At 51.1% G+C, this 21241-nt stretch overlaps 1 protein-coding gene across 4 annotated transcripts in view; it reads left to right on the forward strand.

The window, feature by feature from the left end:
- ADAMTS17 (ADAM metallopeptidase with thrombospondin type 1 motif 17) overlaps positions 1-21241 on the forward strand; it is a 398399-nt gene that overhangs the window by 370140 nt on the left and 7018 nt on the right. For all 4 annotated transcript variants that reach the window (XM_069559119.1, XM_069559121.1, XM_069559120.1 and 1 more), the window contains 2 exons: positions 3531-3735; positions 7389-7541. In XM_069559119.1, the coding sequence (XP_069415220.1) occupies positions 3531-3735; positions 7389-7541 (358 nt within the window). The remainder of the gene's footprint in view (positions 1-3530; positions 3736-7388; positions 7542-21241) is intronic.

Genomic DNA, 21241 nt, shown 5'->3' on the forward strand with positions numbered 1-21241 from the left:
GAGTCACAATCAGCAGTCCTGACCCTTATCGAGACCAGGCTTTCTTTCTGCATACCTTTCCATATGCAAAAGTTTTATGTGATTTACATCATCTTCTGGCCAGGAGGCCTAATAACATTTTATGACCCTTCTTTCTGATAAAGGTTAGTTAACCAGAAAACTTATTTTCTCTAAAGGTGATTCTTCTAAAGTCTAGCGCCACTCCCTGAAAGCACTGGATAAAGTTGCATTCCTATAGGGCAAAGGTGTGGTGCGCTATAACAAGGAAGGAATTTATTAACTCAAGGTTTAATATAAATATCAAGGCTGTTTACTTATATTTCTATATATCAACTATATTAATTAATGCACTCCCAGGTACACAACAAAAGATATGAAAACTTGGTGGCAAGTATTGGCTCAACAGTGAAACCCTTAACCAGTTCTATCCTAATAATTTTTAACTCCTCAAAAGGCTCTACATTCCTAGAGTGTTTTAAGGTCCCCATGCCTCTTGTGGTTGGGAGGCTGTAAACAATCACATGCGTAGTTGTAAGCATCTGGATAAACCTATCAGGCAAGTTAGAAAGCTATCAAAGGGGTTTGAATTGAAATACTCTTATCATGCCCAGGAGACTTATTAACTAGAGTTCTAAGTTGATTTCCTTCAGAGAAAGGTGGTCAGGGACAGCCCCCATTAATATCAGAAGAGTTTGGCAAAAAGCATAAGATAGTAAGACAGACAAATTCTGTTTTGGGGGTAGATGCTCGAGCAGGTCCAGGGGATCCCTCGAGTCCTAATCCACCTTGCCCGTCAGGTCTTTCCGCATGACCTTGTCATGGGTGGGATCTCCCGTGCTGGCTCCCGGGAGCTGAGAGTCAGTTCTTGAGAGAAAAACGTAATAGGTGCTAGCAGAGGTTAGTGTGGTTGCTTTAAGAAAGAAAGGAAATGGTGCAGAGTTGGGGTGCATTCATGAAAGCAAGTCCCCACTTAAAGAGAAAACCTGCACATTCTCTCGCCACTTTCAGGTCACATCTGGACCATTCTATCCGTGACATATCAATCATTTTAAGAACAGCAGTGACTGATTTGAGACTTACAACAGATTGAGAATCTGTACATTATTTTGATCAAGAGAAGAGAAAACTTAAAGGGGGAACCAAAGACCTATCTTCAGATATTTGAGGAGGAATTCTTATACTCTAAAGACCAGGACTAGGAGAAATGGGTAGAAGTTGGTTCATGTCTTTCAGAAGTGTTCAAGCAGTTGTCAGGCACTGAAATGGGAGCAAGGCTGCATGTCATCTGTGAAGTCTTCATCTCCCACCAAGGAGACACAGAATAATGACACTACTGGTTCCGTTATAAGGCAGTGTGCCAGGCACTGCCATAAGCAGTCTGCAGGGGGTGTGCTGCTTATCCTCACCCCCAAGCCTGGCACTGTGTCTCCATCTTCATAGCATGAGCAAGGGGTCTGATGAGAGGAGCATCACTGCAGTTAGTCCATGGGCTGCGAAGGACAGAGTGGTGAGCTCTGCCAAGGGGTCTGGAATGAGCTCTAGATGAGGTGGCCTGAGCTTGCCCTAAAGGATGAGGAGGAACCATGTCGGGATGGAACCGGGTAGTCCCATCTGCTCAAAACTTAGTCCAACACCCTCCAGCACCCCATCTGGTCCAGGCCACCCTTGTCTCCCACCTGGACCACTGCAGTGGCCTCCTCCATGCCCTCCCTGCAGCCTCCACCCACTGTAGGCTCACTGCCGCACGGAGCCAGGCTGGCCCTAGAGGGGCGTGCCCTCCTCTCTCTAAACACCCCCAGACTGCATCTTATTCAAGCAGGAGGCAGCAGCCCGCCAGGCTCGGCGTGACCTCCCCCTGCGGCCTCTCGGGTCCTGCCCTCTCCTTCTCACCCCCGCCCTGGCCATGCTTGCTCCTGGCTGCCCTCGGCCCTGCCAGCACATGCCGCCTCCAGGGCCTTTGCACCTGCAGTGTGCTCTGCCTACATCTTCTCCCAGAAAGCACAGGGCTCCTGCCTCACTTCCTCCCAGGTGCTACCCATGGCAGGCCATCCCCCACCTTGGATAATATAGTGCTAACCCTCGCCTTGCCCCATCCGCCCCATGCTGCTTTGCTTTCCTCTGAAGCACTTATTACGGCGTGGCACATTCTGTCTGTGTCTGTGGTATAGAACATGTTATACGGCAGGCCACAGTCCATGGGGTCGCAAAGAGTCCGACATGACTGAGCAGCCAACACTTTCACCTTCAATCAGCTTTCATTCGCTCTATTACATTATGTTGTATTCTGTTGTATGTTGCTCACCAGTTTACTTTCTATCCCCAAGATTCAGAGGCAGGCTTTGTTTCATTCTCTGACTCATCACCAGCACCTAGATGTTTCCAAGGGGGATGGCCTCATCAGGTGGGATCTGGGTCTGACTGTTGTGAGAACTGAGTGGTTATCAGCACTGATCCTCCAGGCAACGCTGCTTTGTCAAGCAATGAGCTCTTGGAACTGCCACTATTGGGGCCTCACAAGGGCTTTCCAGCTGGCACTGGTGGTGAAGAACCCACCTGCAATGGAGGAGATGTGGGTTCGATCCCTGGGTTGGGAAGATCCCCTGCAGGAGGAAATGGCAACCCACTCCAGTATTCTTGCCTGGAGAATCCCATGAACAGAGGAGCCTGGCAGGCTACAGTCCACAGAGTCAGAAAGAGTCAGACATGATGGAAGTGACTCGGCACACACGCATGCCAGGGACCACAGCACAGAGAGTCTCTTAAAGGACATTCAAAGCCCTGTTTGTGTCCTGAGAAATGATTCCTAAACTGCCTGGCTCCTTTCCAGCACTGTAAGGGCAGCAGAGACCTGACAGAGTTGGGATCATTGAAATGTTAGGCATGTGGAAAAAGTCATAGTTGAGCACTTTCAGCTGGTGGCCTCAGCAGCTTAGCCACTCTAGAGAGACTTTGGCCATCCTGAGTTGCCTCCTCAAGAGGGCCTGCCACCCTTTGGAAAGTGGGGAGGCCTGTTGTATTTGAGCTGGGGCTAGGGCATCCTCTGTCGAGGGCTCTGCCGGTCACCTTTTGCTGCAGTGATGAACAACCCCAGAATCTCAGTGGCATACCGCAGCATCATGTATGACAGAGCCCAGTGGTGGGGCAGCCCCTGTATTGGACATGCTGTTCTCACAGAGAACAGAGAGAGAAAGAGAGAGCAGAAAGAGAGAGAGACACACAGCCACAGAGTCACCAAAAGCTTCTGCTGGGTTGTGGCCTGCTTCGTGTCCATCACACCTGAACAAAGATGGCCTAAGACAGCAGGATGGAGACGTAGGGACAGTAACAGTCTGACATGGGGAGTGGGGTCAGAAGGGTTTCTGTGCTGAGAAGACCACTGAACCACTCAGACAGCTCTGATAGTCTGGAATTGTCACCAAATACAACTGCAAAGCTGCGTCTGCCTCCTTCCCTCCCACAGCAGGCCCGCGATCCCGTGATCTGTCTGGAAGGCCCTTTGTCCTCTCACTGTCTTGTCTTTCTCTGGGCAGGTGGGTGGCAGGCCCATGGAGCCCCTGCTCAGCAACCTGCGAGAAGGGCATCCAGCACCGGGAAGTGACCTGCGTGTACCAGCTGCAGAACGGCACACACGTTGCCACCCGGCCCCTCTACTGCCCCGTGCCCCGGCCATCACCAGTGCAGAGCTGCGAGGGCCAGGACTGCCTGTCCATCTGGGAAGCATCAGAGTGGTCACAGGTGGGTGCCTGGGCTGCCCTCAGTGCTGAGACCATCACCAAGGCCCCAGAGCCTTATCTGCAGGGACCCCAGAATGGCCCCTTTCCCTCCGTGCTATTTGTGACACATCCTGAGGAATATCCTCACCAGACCCTGGAGCAGCTCAAAGCTTTGTTCTGGGTCACATACTGTCAAATTCCATCTGATGTTTCAACATGGCCAAAAAACCATGGATAGTGTATTTTTTATAACATATATCACAGTACTGTTTGGTTTGTTTGCTGTGAGAATTCTCTTGTAAATATAGATGGAAGGATGGATAGTTGGATGGATAGGAGATAGGTAGGTGGGTAGACAAATAGATACCTTTTCATCTCTTTTGCGCACTCTGTAACTATAGGGTGGTTAGGTTGGGAAAGTGCTTTCAAAGACTTCCCTTCAGCTCCACAGCAGTCTTGGTGGAGTTACCTTTGCAAGAGGCAGGTGGATGCTGGGAGAGACAGCTTTTAGTGTGTGAGTTGGAGTCACGGATCTCATGCCATGTAACATTTTGGAAAGAGGTTCAATTAAGCCTTAAGTTTTAACTTTGAAGACTGATCCTGGAAATATCTTATCTTTGGTAATATCATCCTTCAAGGCTTTGCAGTGAACTTGCAGTAATGATTTTGATTGTTTGGCTATAAAACAAACAAACCAAAAAAATAGCTGAATAAAGGGCATGCTTCCCTGAGGTCTTCCATCAGACGTGTTCTAGGAAAGTCAGAAGGGCTAAATCCAAGACACTCTTCAGTGTGGAAAGTATTTTTAAAGTTCCTTTTTATTGCCAAACAGTTGGAATTATTTTGAATAAGAAAGTATTCAGCCCATTTTTAATGAAGGAAAAGTCTGCCCTTGGGTGACTGAGTTTACTTTTTAGGCAGATCCTGACATGTACCTGTTCAAAGAGGGGAGGTTTTTGCCTACCCTTTAAGATATTTTAGGGAAAGAACAGAGTTTAAATTTTTTTTAATTTTTTCTCTTTACATGTACCTAGGTTAAGAAGTTTAACATTCAGTGGGCTTTTAGGGAGGGTAATTGGAAAGCTAGGGGCAGTGTGTAGTCTCCCTTGCCATGAGCTTAGGACCTTGATCACCTGCTTCTTGATCCGAATAAGATTTATGTTTTAATCAGACCAAAACCGTAAATTTTCCACCTATAGGACTCTTACAAGGAAAAGAAAAAAATGCCTCTAACCAAAATAAACATGCCTGATATAATCAACTATCATTATAGTATTGAAGAGGTCTATTTTGGAAAGTGTAAGACAGTTGGAGCAAGATTTAAAGAAATTTCTCCATCTCTGTTTCTGTATCTGTGTGTTGCCTGATGCTAATCCTGAAATAGTATCCACACCCATCAGTCTAATTCTGCCTCAGCCAAGGCTCAAAATGCTTCTTTCTAAACATTTGATGCACAATCAAGTCTTCCTCCCTGAGATGCTCACAAAATTGGTATCCTTACCACTTTCCCACATATGGAAGTCCCTCTAACACTTCTTCTGGAAACAAATGGGTTTAAATTTCTAGTGGGTGAGTTTTTATTGCTGGGCTTGCTTGTATTCAGCTGGCAGTGTTGACCACTGGCACCAGGAGTCCCCAACTTCTTCCCCACTGCATCAGAATAAGGAACAAATATTAAAAGGAAGCAAAAGGTAGCAACTGTCTCCTGTCTTTGACTTCTGATTTCGCACCCCTGGGTCAGAAACCAAGAGAGAAACTGAACATCACCCTCCCAGGTCCCTTTGCAGGGTGACCCCAGCCTGCAGCAGTGCCCTCCCTAAAGGCTTTTCCACCAACAGGCTGCTGGTCAAAAGGGGCCAGACCAGGATTTGGTCAAGAAGTGGGCTTGGTGTTGAGTGTTTGAAATTCAAGGGACGAGGCAAGGAACGCAGAGTAGAGAGAGACAAAGCAGGAACTCAGGCAGAAGTGGTGAGTAGGCCCCTAGTTGCAGAAGGAGCCGATGGTGTGGGTGCTGGTACCAGGGAACTGCCCATGAGGCAGATCGTGAGAATGGAGTTGCTGAATTGGTCGGAAGGCGAGCCCTTTAACACAATAACCCAGGGTCCCTGGCCCCACGCCTCCTGCCCCAGGAGGCCTGTGTGTAAAGCCTGCCAGGGACTGACTCCTTGCATCCGAAGTCCCTTTAAAACCCACACGCAAGATCAAATGCAAGTGCTCTTCCAACCCCCTGCCCCTCAATGATACCATAATGACCTGTGAAACGTGTATTTCTTCTAAAACAAACCAGTTTAAATTCGTTTCAAAAAAGTAAATAAAGAAAACAAGAATAAGACCTTTAGATGGAGAGCTAGGTTGAATTCATAGGAAAAATAAAACTAGATAACATTTTGAGATAAATATTAATAACAAATATAAAGAACAACATTTGTCCTTTATGTGTATTTTTCCAGTGGACGTAGTGGAACTTGTGAAAAGTCAAGTTTGTTGTAGCTCAAGAAAAACCACTACGTACCCTCTCAATCACGCAAGTGTGAGAACCGAAGTTAGAGTTGTTGGGGCTCCACTCGTGCGTCTGCAGCTGGTGGGAGCCCCACCCAGCTGTTGGGAGGGAGTCCCCTCCAGATCTCCCAGGTCTCTTCGTGTCTGTGCATTGGACAGAACCCGGCCTTTGGCCACCATCTCTGCCGGCTGTTTTTGTCTCCGTGGTGGGGACTGGGCTTCCCCACACGGTGACCAGAGGGTGGGCTCCCCAGGTTCCCCGACCAGGTCACCTCTGCTTGCTGATCAAGTCAGTTGTGTCTCCCAGGGTCAAGGGTCCTCTCTTCCTCGTGCTTTGTGGTTTGTTTTTTTCTTCCCCAAACTCGTTTATTTTTAACTGGAGGAGAATTGCTTCACAATATAGCGTTGGCCTCTGGCGTCCGTCCACCTGAGTCAGCCACGGGTATACATGTATCCCTCCCTCTTCAACCTCCCCACCACCTCCCACCCCTCCCACCCCTCCAGGTAGTTACAGAGCCAGGGTTTGAGTTCCCTCATGCTTTGTTTTGAGATGAGTAAGAATTCACTCGTGTCAGCCAGGCACCAGCCAATCTCCAGCCCAGAGGGCAGGGCTGGGAATCTCCCAACTGGGCTCCAGACCACCCCCCCCACCCCAGGTCTGCCTCGTCTGTGCCTTGTCGCCTCTCCAGCTCTGTTCCTGTTTCCATGGATCTTGCTGCCTAGGGGTGTGGGAAACTCTGAGGATTCACACGGCACTCCTCTGTTTGGGTCCTCTGCCCACACCATCTCTTCCTATTTCCCAGGAAGTGAAATAGCACAAGGAGCATGACCCTGTTACCATTCTTGGCGTTCACATGAAACCCAGGGGCTTGCAGGCACCTGTGAGAGTCACTGGGGGCTTTGCTTTCCATCTCCTCCCCTCCCCCGCCACCCCTGAACTGGTGCCTTTACTCCCGAATGGCTCAGGCCAAGCACAGGACCTGGAGGCCAGCTGGGAGGAGCAGAGTAGGACCGTGTGCATAAGACTCAAAAAGGCCAGGAGCTTTTCAAGGACAGAAAATAGCATCCTCATCCTTGTATCCTCAGTGCTGGGGCTGGCACCTGGTAGGCACTTAACAGGTGTGGATGGACCTGACTGGATTGGACTGGATTTAGTCTCCGAGTGGTGTCTTGCAGTGTTCTTCCAGCTGTGGCAAAGGCACACAGAAACGGACTGTGACGTGCACCAACTCCCAAGGAAAATGCGATGCGTCCACTAGGCCGAGAGCCGAGGAGCCCTGTGAGGACTACTCCGGCTGCTACGAGTGGAAAACTGGGAGCTGGTCCAAGGTGAGTACAGTGCCTGCGTGTCCATCCTGCCCAGGAAGTGGAGGTGACTCAAGGGGCTCAGCCCTCTCACCATGGGCCCCAGTTCAACCAGATGGTCCCAGTCTCACCAGCTGAATTCACTTTCTCTCCCAACTCCACACCTGCTGGTGAACCCATACAGGGTCCATTTAGAAGGGCCCGAGAACCCCCAAAGCAGGGAAGAATGCCAAGGGGACCCATGCATCCTGCAGTGGGCTTGGTCACCAGCCATTGAGAGAGCCTCCTCAGCGGTTGGGAGTCTGTCCCCAGGCAGACACAGAGGCGCTGTGGGCAGACAGAGCATCATTGTCCCCAGGGCCCTTGGGCGAGGGCTGGACGACGCTTGAGGGGAAAGCAACGGCCCTGGGTTGAGGAAAGGAGGCCATCTCCCAGAGCCTCGGGGCAGGGGAGTTCAACAGCATTCAAGTGAATGAAAGTTCCCTGCTAGCTATTCCCTTATTCATTCATCTGATATCCTTGACCCATACTCAAGGTGGATACCATTGTCACCCCCTGAGAACCTTCCATGAGTGTTCTAGAACCTTCTTCCAAATGCTGTAAGGTTTCTCCTGTCTGATTTTCTGATGAAAATTTCCAGTGAGAACCTGGAGCGTGTTTGTTTCCTTTTGGTCTCAGTAACTGGAAGCTCCTCCTTTGCTTCCATTGATATCTATGCTCAAAGGCCGTACGCTGGTGGGAACAGTCTAGAATTGATTGCTGCTGCTGCTAAGTCACTTCAGAGGTGTCCAACTCTGTGTGACCCCATAGACGGCAGCCCACCAGGCTCCCCCATCCCTGGGATTCTCCAGGCAAGAACACTGGAGTGGGTTGCCATTTCCTTCTCCAGTGCATGAAAGTGAAAAGTGAAAGGGAAGTCGCTCAGTCATGTCAGACTCTTAGCAACCCCATGGACTGCAGCCCACCAGGCTCCTCTATCCATGGGGTTTTCCAGGCAAGAGTACTGGAGTGGGGTGCCATTGCCTTGTCTAAGAATTGATTGCTAACAGTTAAAAAATGGGAAATTTCACCTGGCAATCTGGATTTGGGCCTTTCTACGGAAATCTCCAACCTCGCCTCCATCTGCACATGGCCTTCGTGACCTGGGGCCTAGCAGGGGCCGTTGTGTCTCCCCAGGCTCCCCTAGGCACTTTGGGATTTAATTTATCTGTCTGGCCAGGCAGAATAGCATTGTCTGGACTCCATATGTCCAGGTGTGAATTAGAATAAAGCTGTCGTTATTCGAAGGGTCCTTGTGGTCACATCCTGAATGCAGCCTGTACCGCTAAAGGGCAACACCTGTGGTCACGGGTGTCCCCGGGCAGGAGGAGAGGTGAGGAGGGATCGGCTGGGCCTTGGGGGTCTGGGGCCCCAGCCTTGGTTCCTCTGTGCAGTGTCCCCTGCGCCAGCAGCCCTCTCCCGTGCTGATCCCTGCATAACAGAAGAAGGGGCAGAGGTGCAGAGAGGTTAAGCGACTCGGCCCCGGCTCTCTGACAGAGTCCAGGCTCCTGAGCCCCAGTTCAGAGCTCCGTTACCGGGTGGACACACGGTGGGGTCCTGAGTCCCCATGGCAGCCATGCTGTGTGGATGCCTTGCCAGAGCTTCTGATCACTCTGGATTTGAGGACCAGATGGATGTTTTGTTTTCCTGAGTGCTATAAGCTCCCCAGGAGCAGCAAGAGTGTCCAAAGATGGATGTGAAGAATGCTAAGGAGCTCAGCTCAGCACTTGGCCCCTCCTTGGCCGAGGACGTGGGCGCACATTCTGGCAAACTGCCCCCACACAGCCCACTGTGCATGGCTTCCAGGGAAGTAGAGCCTTTAGCTGGCCTTCACCTTCCTAGCCAGGCCATAAAGCATAACACCTCCTGGCCTTCTGGACACTAAGATATTAGAAGGCTGCAGTGCCTACTTTCTGCCACAGCCAGCTTGATCAGCTGGGCAGTGAGAACAAGAGAGACTAAGGGGATGTACAGGGCCTCTGCCCACGGCTGGCATCCAGTGGCTTCGGATTGGTGTGCATCCAGCCTTTGGGGCAAGCCCTGGACTGGTGCCAGCCACTCCCTCCCCAGCAGGTCTGGCCAGAGCCAGGGCTCAGGGCAGGCTCGTTCTTCCAAGCTGAGAACTATAGGGACGCTGACTTGGAAGGTAGCGTGTGTGTGTTTGTGCATGCCCATGTGTGTGCACACTGGAAACAAGGGTTGGTGGGGATGGAGACCGCATAGACCTGAACCGTGTGTGTGTGTGTGTGTGTGTGTGTGTGTGTGTGTGCGCACACTGGAAACAAGGGTTGGTGGGGATAGTGACCGCATAGAACTGAACCAAGAGACTCCCACCCCAACTGTTTGCTCACCCCTACCCACTTCTGCAGCTGCCACCTCTGAGTGCTCTGGCACACGCCTCCCCCATCCTTCCCAGCACAGGAGAAGAGATCCACCTATTGCTTCCCTGTGTCTGCTCTGGAGACGTGGGAGGGATACAAGTCCCATGAGGCCCTCATTCTCACTCACTGGGTGACCACGCTGATGGAAGCAGATTCCAGGGGATGATGGTCCCCTAACATTTTCACTTGTTCAGCCTGGATTTGCTTTTTGATTGATAGGTTATTTTTGAAGTGAAGTTGCTCAGTCATGTCTGACTCTTTGTGACCCCATGGACTGTAGCCTACCAGATTCCTCAACCCATGAGATATTTCTAGGCAAGAGTACTGGAGTGGGTTGCCCTTTCCTTCTCCAGGGGATCGTCCCAACCTAGGGGTTGAACCCAGGTCTCCTGCACTGCAGGCAGATGCTTTACCATCTAAGCTGTCCCACAATTGGAGTCTGATGCGCTTTCAATCCAGTCATTGTGGGTAACCCTCCTCTAACCGGCATCCAGACCTCCCACGTGCCAGACTTTGAAGGCAGCAAACAAGTTCCCCAGAAGGAAAGTGGAAAGAAGTCCGAGCACTGTTAGACCCCCGGTGCAGTGTATCTGGATGCTTTGACATCTTCCTTCCAAGCAGCCTCCCATCACTTGACCCAGAGGTGCTGCTGAGAAAGATGAGCCTGTCTCCAGGGAGGTGATGGATGGGCCAGCCCAAGGACAAGCCGCAGGTACCATCCTGGACTTCCTGAAGTGAGCAGGACCAAGCATCCATTCCTCCAGCTGGGTGAGGGGGCCTGAGAGCCGCAGCCAGAGCCTGGCTGAGGCAGGGCAGGCTTGGAGGACATTTGGGGCCCCTTCCCCTCCCCCACCCTCAGCAAACAACTGAACCCTAACTAGAGACCTATCCAAAAACCTGCTTCACTTTCCCAGCCCTGCGGAGGGCATTAGTACCACTCTGCTCTGTGTGGAAACTGCCTTGCAGCTGCCTGCCCTCCTGGGATGTAAGCTATTTCCAGATCTGTGGGAATCATTGTTTTCTCCCACTAAATGCTGGGCCTACATCTTCAACCTGGTGGTAGAATGAACGAGGGGTGGGGAGTTGGGAGTGTGGAAGAGAGGGCTCCTGAAACCGGGAAAGGAGGAAATCACATTTCTTTCTAGAGCAGTGTGACTTTTAATCAAAAGTTGAGATGTTACAGTTTCAAGACCAGAGGCATTAATCACCACTGAAATAATTAGAAGCAAATTATTCTGGAGGGATTATAATGGATGGTGTTTTAATGAAGACCACTGAGACAATGGCATCCCACTCCAGTACTCTTGCCTGGAAAATCCCATGGATGGAGGAGCCTGGTAGGCTGCAGTCCATGGGGTCGCTGAGTCAGACAGGACTAAGCAACTTCACTTTCACTTTTCACTTTCATGCATTGGAGAAGGAAATGGCAACCCACTCCAGTGTTCTTGCTTGGAGAATCCCAGGGATGGGGGAGCCTGGTGGGCTGCCGTCTACGGGGTCACACAGAGTCGGACATGACTGAAGTGACTTAGCTTAGCAGCAACTGACTCTAAGAGTATGTCCCCTTTTACCAAAAAGATCAAAGTGGCCATTGACTTCCTGGTGCCGGCGGAGGTGCCCTGGAAGGGGGCTGGCCTGACCTGAGGCCTTGGTGGTGCCCCAGGTGTGCTGCTCACACCTGAGCCCCAGCACGTCCCAGAGGCCGTAGGAGACCGAATGAAGCTGTAAAAACGCACGTGCCTGCAGTCGCAGAGCCCCGGGAAGAAGTCAGGGAGAGCGTCTCATTCAAACAGGGCCATGTCAGTGCCCTCCCAGAATAGCAGGAAGATACCTTCTGGGGTTGTGGGCAGAGGGATGGGAGCTCGAGTTCCATGGCCTTAGAAACAGACAGACCTTGTGTCATGAAGGGGCTTGTTCCAGAGAGCTTTTCACCACTTCTGAAGCCCGCAATTCCTGTGCTGGGGCGTGACGGCTCCCCCAGCCCTGCAAGGCTGGCCTGCGGGGCCAGTAGGGACACCCACTTGCTGTAGGCCTGTAGCCAAGTTCAGTGTGGTTCAGCCAGCTCCTGTTGTGTGCCAGTCTGTGCTGGGCACTGAGGGGACGAGATGGACAGTGCCCAGGAGATCCAGGAGACAGAGAGCCAGCTACAGATGCTAGGCCTCACGGAGCCCCCTGGCAGGTATGAACACAGCCCCTGCCGGCGGGCGGCCCTGAATGGAGTGCTAGTGGAGAGCGATGCTGCTTCTGCTGGGACCATTGACCGTGGTCCTGACATTCACCAGGTCTCTAGAATTTGCAAAGCATTTGCACTCACATTCTCTCATTTGACCCTATCCCCATTTTACAGGTAAAGAAACTGAGGCTCAGAGTAGTGATGTGCGATTTTTTTCTGGAGGTCACATAATGGTCACATAATAGAAAATGGCAGGACTAAGAGTCCGGTCCTTGCCTTCTGGCTCTTAATCTGCCTTTCCTTTAAATGCATAATAACATCAGAGGCTCGGGTTTTTAATTTGAAATGGGAAGGAAATGAACTATTATATGCCTCAGATCTAACCAGCATAGTCTTAAGCTTGTTGTAAAGCCAAGTATTTATCCACTCTCTCTCCAACTCATCAATCAAAACCTGCTCTCCCCAGGGTTTTGTATTAGTCATTTACACTGTAGTATAAATCTATTGTCTCTACAGACGATCATGCATGTCGTCTTCCTTTATCTGTAAAATAAGCAGTTGAGTCCTAATTAAAAGAAACTTGAGCATCCAAGAGCAGGCATGAGAGGCACTGGAGACACCAGGGCCCTTTTCTGGGATGTGTGAAACTGTATAACACAGACAGCCAGCACTTTGCAAGCGGGTGAAAGTGAAAGAGTTGCTCAGTCATGTGTGACTCTTTGCGACCCCATGGACCATAGCCCACCAGGCTTCTCTGTCCTTGGGATTCTCCAGGCAAGAATACTGGAGTGTCCTCCTCCAGGGGAGCTTCTCAACCCAGGGATCGAACTTGAGTCCCTTAACATCTCCTGCATTGGCAGGAGGGTTCTTTACCACTAGCACCATCTGGGAAACCCACAAAAGGTAGTTGCTCAGTCATATCAGACTCTTGGCGACCCCAGGACTATAGATCATAAAGCTCTTCTGTCCGTGGAATTCTCCATGCAAGGCTACTGGAGGGGGTAGCCATTCCCTTCTCCAGGGGATCTTCCCAACCTAGGGATCGAACCCAGGTCGCCTGCATTGTAGGCGGGTTCTTTACCATTTGAGCCACCAGGGAAACCCTGCAGACAGGGATCAGGAAGTCCTCCATCCCACACTGCTCTCAGGAGTGTAGGCAGCAGCAGAAGGAGAGTCACCAGGCGTCAGTGCTTTTTTGAGTGGGCAGGAGGGAGCTCCCCTTTGGTCTGGAGCATTTTGTCAGGGGGAGCAGAGCTGGCCACTGGGTCATGAAGTTAAAGAAAAGTCCACGGCCCACACCTGCTCAGGTGAGAGAGAAGAACTTGTGTAGGGCAGCAGGGTCCCTGGAATTGCCAGGTGAGGCGCCTGCATGGGAGTGAGCTGAATGCAACTGACCCTTGTTCAGTGCTGGTCTGAACTGCAGGGTCCGCATATACCCAGATATTTTCCAACAGTCAATACTGCAGTGTACGTGGTCCAGGTGGCATCCTCGGCTCAGGAACTGATGACTTGGGGGAATAACCCACGTTGTTCAAGGGTCAGCTGTAGTCTGAAGGCCTCTGCCTTTGCCCCCTCTGTCCCCTTGCTGTCCTTAGTTCACCTTTGTGCTTCCTCAGATCAGCCTCCTTTGTGTGGAATCAGAGGTCAGAGAGTGGGGGGCGCCTGCCTCACATGCCAGCCTAGGTTTTAACCATAGACCTGGCCACTGAATCAGAGAAGCTGCCATCCCTAAAAAACACTTCAGTTTTGACACACGCTGTCAGCGACCTCAGAGCAGGGCACCTCTGCAGGACAACACAGGGGCACATCCCTGCTGTCCCGATGCCATACCCTTGAAGCAGAGTCATCCTTTGTCAGATGGCATCAGAGGTGCCCACCTCCTAGAGCATCCATATAAGGCACCTAAGACACTGCCTGGCTTTGGCATTTTTATCATCATCATCTTCACCAGCATTATCCCAGATACCCAGGGCTCTCATCTCTGGTCCGAATCATGTGTCTTGTAAACTATTTATGCCTTAGGAGATGAGTTCTTTGAATGTGGTTTGAACCCCATGAAACAGCGTGTGCTCTGTCTGACCTGAGGCTCTGCATGAGGACAGCGTGGCTTGGGGCAGGAGACAGCTGTGCAGCATTTGCTGGGCACCTGGGCCATCCTCTGTAGGAGGGGTGGACGGCCTTTCTAACAGTCGCTGAGGAGCTGGGAGAGCTCTGTCACCACACTGGTGGCAGCTTCTGCCCAGGGGGGGGACAGTGAGCCAGCCCCTGCAGCCCACTCTGTGCTCACAGCGCCCGTCTGGAGCAAGAAGCAAGAGCTCTTGGGACAACCCGTCCTTGCAGGTCACGGGGGTGACCTTGGCCTTCTGGGTCCCATAGTGTCCCAAACAGAACCTGTAGGTCAGCAGGCTGCAAATTCAGAGACGGGGGAACCCAAAGTTAAGGCTGAGGTTAGGATTCAAGCATTCGAGGATTTCAGAAACAGTTTGAAAGAGGAACGTGTGTGTGTGTGTGTGTGAAAGCATTTCTAGTTTCAAGGCAGGAGCAAAGATGGTGGGGATTTTCATCATTGTTTAAACGTGCTGTTTCAGGTTTCAACAGCTTCTGAGGTTTTTATGGTTCATGCCAAGTCTGGGGGGAAATCTGTCAAAACATCTTTTGACATTTTACCATCCCAGGGCCTTTTAGACACAAGCAGAAAATGGAGTTCCTGTAAGAGGACTCCTTCCACAGCCCTTTCACTGTCCTGCCCTTCAGAGGATGGCTCAGTGGTGCGGGCACACCGTGACGTGAGGGTTCATCCTTGCACTAGTGCACACTCGCCCCATCTCCTGCTCACCCCAGAGCCTGTGTCAGGAGCCCCTGCCCGTCCCCCGCTCCGTAGGATCCAGTGCTCCTGTATGCGCGCGTTTTCCTCTTCCCTGGATGTTTACAACTTCCTTTAGCTGATTCTCATAACATCGCTTTCTGATCTGGTGTCATGTATAGTCTTGATGTCACAGCTGGGAGGAGTGGAGAGGAGCTCGCCCTGGTGAAGGTGTCCTGGAGCCAGGCCCCTGGTGGTGAGAGGCCTGGTCCCGCCCTGCGGGGAGGAGTGTCCGGGAGGTGTGCCAGCAGCTGGGTGGGGGCCTGGGGCTGCATCGCAGGAGGATGTGGATGCTCTGAGCCTTGCGCTCTGCCTCCCTGAAGGGAGTACTGTGCCCTGCGGACCCCATTCCTGCAGGGAAATGGTGATTCTGCACCTGCTGTGTTCTGAGCGCCTCCCCACCCCTACTGGCCATTAGCATGAAGATTAAGGAGGACTCACGAGAATGGGTATGAGCCTCACGCCCAGCACCGGCAGGCGGGTGGGCAGAGTGGGCCCTGCCGCTCTTCTGCTGCCAACCCCACCAGCATCATCGTCATCGCCACCCGCAGGATGGATGGCAGGCCCCCTGGCCTTGTGTGTGGTGGGCCGCTGCAGGCACTGCTGGAGACGGGGCCTGGGGGTCTGCACACACTCAGGCCATCCGGAAGGAGCTCTCCCGGGGGGTTTATTCCTGCTCCTCTTCTGTCTTGGTTTCCCGAGGCTTGGGGAGCCACATTAAATGTTAATGTCAAGAGTGGCTTGAAACGACTACCCAACAGTGACAGAGTGCCTCACAAAAGGCCAGATCTGCTTTTTATAGACCTGTTTGCTTAGTTTTTAAAAGCCTAAAAAATGGCTTCACAGTGATGCCTGGGGCTAATTCAGTGCTATCAGGAGACACTGCTATCTCCTCGCTGTTTACTTAAAACAGTGGCTGAGCAGAGGCTGACAGAGACGAGAGTCATCATCTGTGCCTGTTACCCTTAATGTCACGAGCTCAGGTTACAGAGGGATGCAGCCCTGCAGCCTCTCTGGAATCACGTGTGTCTTCGGGGCCAAGTCACCCTCTAACTGTACTCCTGCACGCCATGTGGCCGCGCTGCCCGATCATTGCCGAGAGCCAGGCAAGTGTGGATGTCTGCACCTGCTAAGCAGGCCAGTGGCTCAGGGCACCTTCCTCGACTCCAGGGACCCCTGGCCAGCTCTCTCTGCTTTTAGACCTGTGCTTGCTGTTGTTAACAATAGTAGCAGCATTTGTCCATCCGAGACTCCCTGCCAGGCACCTGTTCTAAGCTGTCTTTAACCCTGGAAATCATCCTACAAGAAAGGTTTTATTATCCTCAAGCTACAAATAAAGAAGCCAGGGCCCATATAGGTGAAGTAATTTGTCCAAGGTCTGACTGCTAATAAGGGGGGATGCAGCTTGCTGACAGGCCTGTCCTGCCCGCACTGACCATCCCTGCTGAAACTCCTGCCAAGGAGTGGGTAGATATGCGTGGATTTTAGGTCAGGGCCATTTGAGGCACTCCCCTGGCCCAGATGAAAATGCAACAGGCCTGGAAGGTGGCAGCTGCACCAGAGCGTCCTTAGTGGAATTCTACATTTTTGTGTTTAATTATGTAGGTGATTCCATCTTGGTTGGAAAGACAGAAGAAAAAACTAGCCCCACAAACCAGGTGATGACATGTAAACTTTTTCAATGGTTTGTCTTCCGAACTTTTATATGCGTACATACGCTCCCATAGATACTGAACAAAAATGGGATGGTTTCTGTACGGGTTACTCTGTAACCTGTCTGTCTCCTCACCTGAGGCTTGAAACAGCCTCTGCGGGGCTGGATCAGCCCCCGTTCCCAGGAGGCTATGTAGACACCTGACGTTCTCAAATGTTCTTCTGAGTGAGAACAAATCTTGCATAACCCAAAGTGAAAGTCGCTCAGTCGTGTCTGATTCTTTGTGACCCCATGGACTATACAGTCCATGGAATTCTCCAAGCCAGAATGCTGGAGTGGGTAGCCTTTCCCTTCTCCAGGGGATCTTCCCAACCCAGGGATTGAACCCAGGTCTCCCACATTGCAGGAGGATTCTTTACCAGCTGAGCCACAAGGGAAGCCCAAGAATACTGGAGTGGGTAGCCTATCCCTTCTCCAGTGGATCTTTCTGACCCAGGAATTGAACCAGGGTCTCCTGCATCACAGGCAGATTGTTTACCAGCTGAGATATCAGTTCAGTTCAGTTCAGTTCAGTTGCTCAATCGTGTCCGACTCTTTGCGACCCCATGAATCGCAGCATGCCAGGCCTCCCTGTTCATCACCAACTCCCGGAGTTCACTCAAATTCACATCCATCAAGTCGGTGATGCCATCCAGCCATCTCATCCTCTGTCGTCTCCTTCTCCTCCTGACCCCAATCCCTCCCAGCATCAGAGTCTTTTCCAATTTTCCTCATTCTTTGCATGAGGTGACCAAAGTACTGGAGTTTCAGCTTTAGCATCATTCCTTCCAAAGAACACCCAGGGCTGTTCTCCTTTAGAATGGACTGGTTGGATCTCCTTGCAGTCCAAGGGACTCTCAAGAGTCTTCTCCAACACCACAGTTCAAAAGCATCAATTCTTTGGCGCTCAGCTTTCTTCACAGTCCAACTCTCACATCCATACATGACCACTGGAAAAACCTTAGCCTTGACTAGACGGACCTTTGTTGGCAAAGTAATGTCACTGCTTTTCAATATGCTATCTAGCCTCGAGTCAGATCCCTATGAGGAGTGGCATCTGCAGGATCTCAGCAGGCCCCACAGCAACTGAGCATCAGGCCTGGCCCTGCCTCATGGAGGTGCTGAAAGCCGTGAGAACAGATGCTGGAGCCTGTGCAGAACTTTGGAGACACCCTCTGAGATCTCATAGGGCAGTGCTTTTTACAGACTGGGAAAAACATCAGTGACTGAGCTAGGAAAAATAACAGAGAAATGGTGGATCTGGGCAATCACCTGTTTTTCTGATTCCTGGCCCCCCATAGAAGCTCCATCCAGTACAATCTCTAATGCATACAGGAAGATGAAATTCGGTCCGTGGAATGGGGCAGCTGGAGCCCTGTCCCTCCTTTCCCACTCACTACCTGTAACCTTGGGCAAGACTCTGACAGCCGTCTATCTCAGTGGATGGTTGTAAAATGTTCCACACTGTGGTGGAATCCTACAGGTGAGCCCACAGACAGAACAAGCTGCGTACACAGGCAGGAGGTGTCCCGAGTGCTTTGCCCCAGCCCAGCCCCAGAGCATGTTAATAAACAAGACTAAGAACTCTCAGAGGGGAGATTAGTCTTCCAGGTTGCCCCAGGCTCTTGATTTTTACAACGGTCATTGGTCCTTTCACACCAGAAGCCTTGTGAGTTCTGCATGTGATTTTAGTAGGTCCAGAGGATTGAGCCCTTGCCCTGATTGCACATAAATAATAATGACACCTGCAAACAGCATTGGGCAGGAAGTGCCCGTCTGCATACCTAGCAGTCAGGGGGCCCATGAATGTGAGACCAGAGTCCCAGGTCCTTCTCTGTTAGCCTGTGTGTTTCCTGGGGACCCAGAAAACCCACCACGGCCTACCCACCTCTTTCTCCAGGGAGCACCAGGACACCCCGTGCTTCCTCTTGCTGTGTCTCCCACAGCAGGTGGCACCGGTGAGCCAGGTCAAGACGCCACAAGGCCCAGTGGTCCGTCCAATAGCACACATGAACCCCTCTTCCCCAAGTACCCAGTAGTCACAGAAATGAGGCTTCACACACATGCTTTCCCAGGAAGCAGGGCTTTAAAAAATTTATGAGCAATTTAAATATAAAAGCCTTTAATGGTGTAGGTGGACTAGTCAAATACCTACTTAAAATATGTAACTTAGTCATGTAATTATATGTTCATATTTAAAGTTTATATGTTATGTTTTAATTTAGAAATACGGCTATTCTCTGTCTTTATTGTATTATGAAGTTGAACCTGATAAAATTGCTATTTCCTATGGAGTCGAAAACAGTTGAATCTAAGCAGTTTTGTGAAGTGCATCCTAGTATTTGCAGCATCTGTCTTCTTCATCACTCACTCTACCTTCTGATCCCTTGTTCAGTTTGCCAGTGTGCAGGGCACTGCCGTCCCCGTCCACTGAGATGCCGCCTATTTTGGATGTACTCTTTTCATTGGATATTCCCTCACAAGGTTGGCATGGCCTTGCTCTGCTTTGGGTAACCTTGCTCCGTGTTGGCATGACTTCGAACAGTCAATGCTTTGCTCTCATTCATAGGACTTTGCACTGTGTTAGGACCCTGAACCAGGCTCCCCTGGTGGCTCAGACAGTAAAGAATCTGGCTGCAATGCAGGAGACCTAGGTTCAATCCCTGGGTTGGGAAGATCCCTTGGAGTAGGAAATGGCACCCCACTCCAGGATTCATGCCTGGAGAATCCTATGCACAGAGGAGCCTGTGGGCTACATACAGTCCATGGTGTCTCAAAGAGTCAGGCACGACTGAGCAACTAAGCACGCAAGACCCTGGGCCGTCTCCTTCACTTACCCTGTTGGTGTGGACTTCCAGTCTCTGTGGATAGCCACTTCCCAGATTACTTTCAAGTTATTTTTAAACATTTTTACACCACCCTCCCTCATAATTTAACTGATTATAATGTCCTACTTCGAGGAGAAAAAAGCTAAATTACTTTGCCTCTCTTTTTCTTTGAACCCCCAGCTGATCTTGCTACAAATAATTGAGGGCACCCCTTACCCCCTGTCTTGAACTGTGAGAGGTTTTGTTGTTACTTAGGCAATTTATTCTTTTCCAAGAATAATTTTGAATGAAAGGCTTCACTTCTAGTATTTGAGCACACCTCTTACCTGTCTGGGCTTCCCAGGTAGCACTGGTGATAAAGAACATGCCTGCCAGTGCAGGAAATATGACAGACATGGGTTTGATCCCTAGGTTAGGAAGATCCCCTGGAGGAGGGCTACAGTGCATAGGGTCCCAAAGAGTTGGATACAACTGAAGTGCCTTAGCATGCGCACATCACCTCTATATAAACTTAATATTTGGGACTGCAGGTGGATGTCTGTTCTTGCTTAATTATACATCTGTGCTAAGTCACGTCAGTTGTATATGACTCTTTGTGACCCCACAGACTGTAGCCAGCCAGGCTCCCCTGTCCATAGGATTCTCCAGGCAAGAATACTGGAGTGAGTTGCCATTCCCTTCTCCAAAGGATTTTCCTGACCCAGGGATCAAACCCGTGCCTCTTAAACATCTCCCGCATTGGCAGGCAGGTTCTTTACCACTGGTGCCACCTAGGAAGCTTAATTATACATCAGTTCAGTTCAGTTCAGTCACTCAGTCGTGTCTTACTCTTTGTGACCCCATGAACTGCAGCACGCCAGGCCTCCCTGTCCATCACCAGCTCCCAGAGTTCACTCAAACACACGTCCATCGAGTCAGTGATGCCATCCAGCCATCTCATCCTCATTCTGATTTGAACGTGCCAGGACCCTCAGCAGAGGAGGTGGGGGAAGAGGGCATTGTGGTTTTCCTATGTCGTTTATGGTTTGGAAAGACTGTGGCCCATCAGGGCGCTGTGCCCTCTGAGCCTTTCATCTTTCTAAAGTGAAAAAAACATTGTGATCTTGCTTGTTAGACTAGAAAGCAGAAGAATTCACCTGGGGCACAAAAGCCCCTTTGGGAGCACAGATGATGGCCGCTTCTCATAGATGAAGGGCTCCACACTGAGCCTGTGCAGGAGGGCTCCTCCCAGGCCCTGGAGAAGCCCCTTCCTCCAGCACAGGCCAGGGGCGACCAAGGGGAGAAATGGGGAGACACGTGATGCAGATAGCGCCTGGCATCCTCACTGCGTGTGGGATTCAGAGAGGCCTTGCTCCCCTCTCTCACCTCTAGGTGCCCATGTCCACCCCGACTGGGCTGCTGCACCTGTGGTCTTTGCTTTAGTCAAGTTATGTAGAGTGCTCTCAGAACCCTGTAAACCATAGGTTGTGTGCATGTGAGTGGACCTCAGATGAAGAAAGTGTGTGTGGGGACCAGGCTCTCTGGCCAGGAGCTGAACAACTTAATGGAGAGACGGTTCTAGGGGCTCCCAGGAAAGCAAGTGAGGGCAAGGAGCTGGCAAGCAGGACTGGGGGAGGGAATCCTGATGCTGGATACCCGGCAGGTTCCCTGTAAAACACTTTAAAGGAGCACAAGGGGGAACCAGAAGAAGGGCAGGAGACAGAACACATAGTCTTACAAGGCCTCTCTATGGGAGGGCGGGATGCTC

Source organism: Ovis canadensis, chromosome 18, assembly GCF_042477335.2.
Source record: "Ovis canadensis isolate MfBH-ARS-UI-01 breed Bighorn chromosome 18, ARS-UI_OviCan_v2, whole genome shotgun sequence".
Lineage (NCBI taxonomy): Eukaryota > Metazoa > Chordata > Mammalia > Artiodactyla > Bovidae > Ovis > Ovis canadensis.